This window comes from Rhinopithecus bieti, unplaced genomic scaffold (assembly GCF_001698545.2).
Source record: "Rhinopithecus bieti isolate Rb0 unplaced genomic scaffold, ASM169854v2 scaffold_6380, whole genome shotgun sequence".
Taxonomy (NCBI): domain Eukaryota; kingdom Metazoa; phylum Chordata; class Mammalia; order Primates; family Cercopithecidae; genus Rhinopithecus; species Rhinopithecus bieti.
This window is the reverse complement of record NW_016806642.1, coordinates 4,601,584-4,610,660: the sequence shown is the minus strand read 5'-3', so window position 1 is coordinate 4,610,660 and position 9,077 is coordinate 4,601,584. Positions and strand designations below refer to the sequence as shown.

Here is a 9,077-nt window from a genome sequence, read left to right as displayed (position 1 = left end):
AATTTATAAAATAATTTATAATAAAATAATTTGTTTAAAACAACCTAAATAAAATAAATGTATAATAAAATAACCTAAATAAAATAAACTTGTTGATTCTGCCTTTAGCCCCTGCAAGTAAAACCACTCTTCATAAGACTGGAATTGCAAGCAGCATTCTGGATGTAATCTCTCAGGGAAATGAATCACAACACACATTGGAAAAGTGCATTGCTTATTCTCCACCTTTTGGTGATTATGCACAGGTAAATAATTCCCAGGTTCTGAGGATACACAGAAAAATTGGTTCAACTATATATTGAGTTCACTGAATATGAAATTGTGGTTCCTATATTATTAACATAGGAAAATCAAATTGCACTGATCTATGTATTTCTTACTCATCATTTGAAATTTGGGAATGTGTTCAAGACATTATTTAGTATCATTTTGCACTAGATATTTACCTCTCATTGTTTACCTAGTGGTTGGCAAATTACAGCCCATAGACCAAATCTAGCCCACCACCTGGTTTTGTAAATAAATTTGTATTGTAACATAGCCAAGTCCATTCATTAACATATTGTCTATGGTGCTGACATGCTATAATAAAAGAGTTGAGTGATGACAACAGAGACTATGTGGCCTGCAAGATTAAATATTTACTATCTGGTTCTTTATAGAAAAATGCTGCTAACCTTTGGTTTGCACTAGTATAGACCTGAGAAACCCAAGGGAATGCCTCTGTTCTTCTCCACTGTTTGTAGATGTAGAAAGATGATCATATTTACAGACACTACTGTGCTAACTTCTGAACCAGTCAATCAATAACATAAAAGTATTATGTTCATAACATGTCCTGTGTCATTACTTAAATATGTCAGTTTTGCTTTGGCCCTTCTTCAGCTTACTCTTAGCGGTGTAAGCTGAGTATATATCATGTTAGCCCTGTGTGATTATGGAATCATAAGAGTCTTATAATTATCAGTTCTGACTCTTACTGTCCTAGAACAGCCAGCTTCTTCTCAGCTCTATCCTGTTTGTTGGAGCCTTGTCTCCACTTTGATTTCCTTGGAGCAGCTCTGTGTTTGCCTGACCTGTCTCTAATAAACTTAGAAAAGAAAGCCACTTAGAACAATTATGATTATGCCTTTTTAATAGAGTACTAGAAATAGCCCAAGTTCTGTAAAAATGGTGCAGCAGGATGTTAGTGAAACATATGACATGTCTTATATACCTGGGACAAGATGGGAAAATATGGGTTGGGTAGATGATGTAATTAGGTGACAGTATATCTGTATTTAGAGAACAGTGCTCACAAATTGCTGCAGTCTGGAAGCATTCTCTTATATTGATTCATAAGACTCATCTTCAGTCCTTTATTAGATAACATTTGAAGTAATGACTTGGATAAAGACATTAATTGGAAAATTTATAAGATATAGTCCTGTACAATTCCAATTTGTTTCTTTTCAGAAAACAAACTTTTTATAAACAGAAGCACAGTAAATTTTTTAAAATTCATTAAATACATATTTAAACTTTAAAATTTTTTGGACTTACCTTTTCTTTTCTTTTAAATTTGCCTTTTCTTAGCAGTTTTGCTTGTTAGATTACTGTGATTTATTATATACTTATATACATAGAAAGACTTTCTCATTCACACATGGAGAAATTCTGGGATAATGATGCCTTTTTTATTGCTGTATGTCTTCCTGCCTCCACACTTGCTTGCCCAGAGATATGGTGGGGGAAAGAATCCTCCGTGCACTGTTCAGTGTCTCCTTTGACAGTCCCTGCTTCTTGCGCACGCTTGTTCATAAAATGGGATTTGTTCTGCCTCTCATGTTCTTTCTTCCTTATAAACGTAATTAAATGTTACTAATGGAACATTAAAGTAAATGGAATTTAACTAATGGAATACTAAAGTAACTATTATAGAAAAAGGTGGTCATGTATTAGGAATTCCTTCCACTATTTCCACTGCTGGGATGAAGGAAGAGGTCTAAGGGAAAGGAACCAGAAGTGTTTGTTTTCTTTTTAACACTTGCTCTATGCTTTGTGACATAAGTGATTACTATTTCTAACAACCTTGTGAGATTTAAATGACCGCCTTCATGATACAAGTGGAGAAGCATGAAGGGGTAAATAATCTCTCCAAGTTCATACAGTTGGTAAGTGATTTCTTGATTCCAAAGGCCACATTATTTATACCATTGAGAAGTTTCTTCAGGCTTCGAAGTAATATCTGAGAGAAACTGTGTAGGCTGCTCTGCTTATGAATTAGGAGAGATAAATATGTCAAGGCATAGAGGGACAAAATAATCTTTATCTTCAATAAAACTATCAGATTTAAAAACCTAATTGGCATTTCCAGTATTGATGATGTTGCTTGTATCATACTATTTCCCTACAGATAACCATTATTAGAACTGGACTAAATATAAATGAAAACCAACTACTTGAAAGCACTAGAGAATGAATGACCAAAAGCAGGTGGAAATGTGAGAATTCTTCCTTGAAACAGGATAACATCACTGTATGATATTTGTGTTTCTATAGCTTTTTGCCTGATACCACTCCCTAGATGGAGAAAGCTGCAGTCTCACTAGCTTAAGGAGTCAGATGACAGAGTTCAGGACCATTAGCAAGGCTGTTAAGTGAAGGGGGAAATTGTGGAAAAGAGGGGGTTGCATAGGAAGGAGCCTCAAAATCTGTGTGTCAACTTAACCCAAATACAGTTGGCTGGCCCCTAAACTGTGTTTGTGTGAGGGAAACTCCAAGGGACCTGGTAGAAAACAGCTGAAAGGCTAAAAGAACTGAGAAGAGATTCAACTCCTCTCCAGCACAGAGGAGACAGAGTTTGGAGTTTGAGTTCAGCAAATTTAACTCCTTCTAGAACAAAAATCAACACTCATCAGAGGAAGATAATAGAATCTGTAGCCTCTACAATATATTATAGTAATCAATATGTCCAGTAGAACAAAATTACTAGATAGTTGAAGAAGCAAGAAAATGTGACTCACAATTAAGAGAAAAAGTAGAAACTGACCCCAAGGTGACCCAGATGTTGGTCTTGTAGACAATAACCATAAAACAGCTATTATAAATATGTTTAGGAACTTAAAAGAAAATAAAGTAATAATGAACAGATACGGAATCTCTGCCAAGAGATATAAACTAAAAAATAACAACTTTGGAACTGAAAACTATAGTATCTGAAATAAATACACTGGATGGGCATAGCGGAAGATTGGAGAGGCCAGGAAAAAAGGTTCGGTTAACATGAAGACAACTCAATCTGAAGAACACAAAGAAAAGAGATTTTTAAAAGCCCAATGGAACATATCCTCAGGGACCTGAGGGAAAATATAAAGCAGTCTAAAATGGATGTAAATGGAGTCCTGGGAGAAGAAGAGAAAGATAATGGGGGCACACATTATTTGAAAAAATAATGGTCAAACATTTTCCAGATTTGCTTCAAAAAACTTACAGATCTAACAGGCTCAGAGGTCCTCCTGCATAGCAGGATAAATAAAAGGAAATTTTTACCTAGGCACATTATAGTTAATATGCTGAAAACTATAGTTATAAAGAGATAATCTTGAGAGCAACCAGATAAAAACAATGCACATTATTTTAAGACAGGTTTCTCAGTCTTGGTACTATTAACATTTGGGGCTGGATGATTCTCTCCTAAGTGGGAAGGGCTATTCTGTGCTTGTAGGAGATTTGGCAATGTCCTTGTCCTCTAACCCCTAGATTGCCCCCACCAACACACACACCATTGAGAACCACTGGGTTGGGGGGCGGAGCAAGATGGCCGAATAGGAACAGCTCCAGTCTCCAACTCCCAGCGCAAGCGACACAGAAGACCGGTGATTTCTGCATTTTCAACTGAGGTACTGGGGTCAGCTCACTAGGGAGTGCCGGACAATCGGTGCTGGTCAGTTGCTGCAGCCTGACCAGCGAGAGCTGAAGCAGGGCGAGGCATCGCCTTACCTGGGAAGCGCAAGGGGGAAGGGAAGCCCTTTTCCTAGCCAGGGGAACTGAGACACACAACACCTGGAAAATTGGGTAACTCCCACCCCAATACTGCGCTTTAAGCAAACGGGCACACCAGGAGAATATATCCCACACCTGGCCAGGAGGGTCCCACGCCCACGGAGCCTCCCTCATTGCTAACACAGCAGTCTGCGATCTAACCGCAAGGCAGCAGCGAGGCTGGGGGGGCGCGCCCGCCACTGGGTTAAGGCAACAGTAAACATGCAGGTGACTAAAAAAGATTATATATTTTCTCTTAATTTATTTAAAAGCAAAAATTTTAACATATAGGGTTTATAATGTATATAGATACAGTATATTTGATGGCAATAGTGTAAAGGACAATAAGGTAAATGAAATTATGGTTTTGGGGTTATGTTTTACATGAAGTACATCAAAAGTAACTCTAAGTAGGCTGTGATAAGTTGTGGAACGCATATTGTAATCCATACAGCAACCATTAAAAAATTATACAAAGAGATATAGCTAAAACATGAATAGTTTAATTACAATGAAATTATAGAAACATTTGATTAAGCCAAAATATACCATGAAAGACAAAAACAACTAGGTCTAATAAAAACAAATATCTGAGTGGTAAACCTAAATTGAACAGTAGTTACAATTATTTCAAATGAAAACAGACTGCATGCTCCATTTATAACAGATTTTCTTTTTTAATATTTAAAAATTTTTAATTTTAGGTTTGGGGGTACACGTGAAGGTTTATTGCATAGCTAAACACGTGTCACAGGGGTTTTTTGTGCATATTATTTCATCACCCAGGTATTTATTAAGCACAGTATCCAATAGTTATCTTTTCTGCTGCTCTCTCTCTTCCCACCCTCCACCGTTATGTAGACAGCAGTCTGTTGTTTCCTTCTTTGTGTTCATAAGTTCTTATCATTTAGCTCCCACTTAGGAGTGAGAACATGCAGTATTTGGTTTTCTGTTCCTGCATTAGTTTGCTAAGGATAAAAGCTTCCAGCTCTATCCATGTTCCCACAAAAGACATGATCTCGTTCTTTTTTATGGCTGCATAGTTTTCCGTAGTGTATATGTACCAAATATCCAGCCTGTCACTGATGGGCATTTAGGTTGATTCTTTGTCTTTGCTATTGTGGATAGTGCTACAGTGAACATTTTGTGTGCATGTATATTTATGATAGAATAATTTATATTCCTCTGGGTATATATGGAGTAATGGGATTGCTAGGTCTAATGGTAATTCTGTTTTTAGCTCTTTGAGATTTTGCTACACTACTTGCCACAATGGTTGAACTAATTTACACTCCCACCAACAGTGTATTAGTGTTCCCTTTTCTCCACAACCTTGCCAGCATCTGCTATTTTTTGACATTTTAGTAATGGCCAGTTCTGACTGGTATGAGATGGTATCTCATTGTGGTTTTGATTTGCATTTCTCTAATGATCAGTGATATTGAACTTTTTTTCATATACTTGTTGGCTGCATGTGTGTCTTCTTTTGAGAAGTGTCTGTTCATATTCTTTGCCCACTTTTTAATGGGGTTGTTTGCTTTTTTCTTGTAAATTTAAGTTCCTTATAAATGCAGGATATTAGCCGTTTGTCAGATACATAGTTTGGAAAAATTTTCTCCTATTCTGTAGGTTCTCTGTTTACTCTGTTGATAGTTTCTTTTGCTTCCAGAGGCTCTTAATTTAATTAGATCCCACTTGTCAATTTTTGCTCTTACTGCAATTGCTTCTGGTGTCTTATCGTGAAATCCTTGCCCATTCCTATGTCCAAGGAACCATATTGCACTAAAACCGTCAGTAAAATGTTGAATAGAAGCAGTAGAAGTATATATTTACGCCTTGTTGAAACTCTTTTGGAACAGGCGCATAGACCAATGGAAAAGAATAGAGAGCCCAGAAATAAGGCTAGACATCTGCAACCATCTGGTCTTCGACAAAGTTGACAAAAGCAATGGGGTAAAGACTCCCTATTCAATAAAAGGTGCGGGGATAACTGGCTAGCCATATGCAGAAGATTAAAGCCAGACCTCTTCCTTACACCATAGACAAAAATCAGCTCAAGACAGATTAAAGACCTAAATGTAAAACACAAAATTATAAAAACCCTGGAAGACAACCTAGGCAATACCATCCTGGACACAGGAACACACAAAGATTTTATGACAAAGTATGACCCAAACACAAAGGGAAAAGTAATTAATAGAAACTGTCCATAAGGAAGTGGAAACACTGGACTTACTAGACAAAGATTTAAAATATTTTCAAAGAATTAAAGAGAGCCACGTCTCAGGAACTTTTAAAAAGTATGAGAGGCCAGGTGCAGTGGCTTGCGCCTGTAATGCCAGCACTTTGGGAGGCCGAGGTGCGTTGATCACGAGGTCAGGAGATCGAGACCATCCTGGCTAACACGGTGAGACCCCATCTCTACTAAAAATACAAAAAATTAGCCGGGTGTGGTGGCGGGCGCCTGTAGTCCCAGCTACTCGGGAGGCTGAAGCAGGAGAATGGCGTGAACCCAGGAGGCAGAGCTTGCAGTGAGCCGAGATCGCGCCACTGCACTCCAGCCTGGGCGACAGAGTAAGACTCCTTCTCAAAACAAACAAACAAAAGCAAAAGTATGAGAACAACATCTCATCACATAGAGAATATCAATAAAGAGAGAAATTATTTTTAAAAATCAAATAGAAATTCTATATTTGAAAATATGGTAACAAATGAAAAATTTACTACAGCACAGCAGCAGATTAGAGCAGGAAGAAGACTCAACAAACTTGGAATGTAGGTCAGTTGAAATGATCCAGTCTGAGAAACTGAAAGAAAAGAGAATGAAGAAAAATGAACTATAACAATGTAGGCAAGGATGCGGAGAAATGGGAATCCTCATACAGTGCTAGGGGTTGGTGGGATATAAAATGGTGCAGCTGCTTTGGAAGAGTGTGGCAGTTTGTCAAATGTTAAAGAATTACCAGATGGCCCCAGGATTTGACTCCTAGGTATATCCAAGAGAATTGAAAATGTGTGTCTATACACAAATGTGTACATGCATTGGCACAGCAGCAGCATTCATAATAGCCAAAAAGGAAAACAACCCAAATGTCCATCTAGTGAGGAATGAATAAACAGAATGTGGTAATATCCACGTGATGGAATATTACTCATCCATAGAAAGGAATGGAGTACTGATCCATGCTACAACATTGGCGAACCTTGTGAACATTACGCTAAGTGAAATAAGCCAGACAAAAAGTCCACATATGATATTCCATTTATATGAAATATCCAGAATAGGCAAATCCATAGAGAATGTAAGTAGATAGTGGTTACTGGGGGCTGGAGGAGGGAGGAGTCAGGGAGTATGATTAACAGGATTTTTTGGGGGAGGGGAGAGTGATAAAAATACTCTAGAATTCAATTGTGGTGATAGTTGTTCACAAGTTGGTGAACCTTGTGAATCAACAAATTTTGGACTCTTTAAAAAATAAGCTTCAACTGTACAAAACAGAGAATAGCATTTTCATTTTGTGTTTTAGAGATCCTAAAAGTAGCTAGTTATAAGCAAACAGATCAGATCAATTTTTCAAGATCTAGGTCTAATTAGAAATCAGTTTTAAATGCACTACCCCTTCCATGTCTCTAGTTAGTTATACAGAATTGCCATTGAGCTGTAGTTATTAATTTTCTCAAAAACTGTATGTCTTGAATATTTGAACTGTGATTGAGAAAACTTAAATCAGAAATAAATTATTTAAAAAATTGTAGTATACATTCTAGCAGTGATAATAGCATTATAGTCAGCTATGTAAACCTGTCAATATGAATGTACAAATTGAATTTGAAATTTCAGATTCTGAGGTCCATCTATGTCAAATGGTTGGGAGAAGCCTACCTTAAAAGAGAAGCTTTTAAGCCACTTTATTAAATGTCTATTAAACACCTAAATCTAACATCTAATTATAATTTGTCAAAGACAAAACATTTCACCCTTCCCCTTTAATTAAAATAGGTAAAATAGGTCAAAATATATCTTAAGCATCTTTCCAGTTTGACATAGTCATTAGTCTCAATAATGTAAAGAAAAATGTAAGAGTTTTTTCAGCTGTTCAATATGACTGCTTACGTTGTGATTTTTTTTTTTTTTTTTTTTTTTTTTTTTTTTTTTTTGAGACAGAGTCTTACTCTGTCGCCCAGGCTGGAGTGCAGTGGCACAATCTCGGCTCACTGCAACCTCCACCTCCTGGGTTCAAGTGATTCTCCTGCCTCAGCCTCCTGAGTAGCTGGGACTACAGGCGCCCGCCACTTCGCCCGGCTAGTTTTTGTATTTTTAGTAGAGACGGGGTTTCACCGTGTTAGCCAGGATGGTCTCGATCTCCTGACCTCGTGATCCGCCCGTCTCGGCCTCCCAAAGTGCTGGGATTACAGGCTTGAGCCACCGCGCCCGGCCGGATATTTGTTCATTATAGTTTTTTTTGGAATAGACAAACATTGGGAGCTATTTAGATGTCTTCTTTTTCTTTCTATTTATTTATTTATTTTTTTATTTAGTAGAGAGACAGGGTCTTACTATGTTCCCCAGGCTGGTCTTGAACTCCTGGGCTCCAGTGATCCTCCTGCCTCGTCTTCCCAAAGTGCTGGGATTACAGGCTTGAGTCACCGTGCCTGTAATGTTTTTCATTGTAACATTGTTCAGAATAGTGAAAAAAATGAGAGTAATTTAAATGTCAAACAAATAAATCATGCCACATCCATATCACAAAATTAAAATCAATGTTTTAGATTTAATAACTCACTCCCTTTGTGTTCTCATGAACACATGATTTAATATTGGTTTCATGACATTAAGTTCCATTTATACATGCTGGAAACTTCCAAATTTATATCTAAAGTCCAACTATAGCTCCCCAAATCCAGACCAAGACATTGAATTTCCTCTGTAGTGTCTCAGCAAGTTCTGGAGTATGTCACCTCCTCATGGATGCGTCCTTGGCACCTGGAGGCAGATTCCAAACAAGTCCACTTCTTTTCAATGTCTCAGTAAACTTTTTTTTTTTTTTTTTTTT

General features: G+C 37.4%; 1 protein-coding gene across 1 annotated transcript in view; it reads left to right on the top strand.

The window, feature by feature from the left end:
* Positions 1-9,077, top strand: part of RAVER2 (ribonucleoprotein, PTB binding 2) — a 98,761-nt gene that overhangs the window by 78,986 nt on the left and 10,698 nt on the right. The window contains exon 11 of the mRNA XM_017877271.1: positions 109-245. Within this exon, the coding sequence (XP_017732760.1) occupies positions 109-245 (137 nt within the window). The remainder of the gene's footprint in view (positions 1-108; positions 246-9,077) is intronic.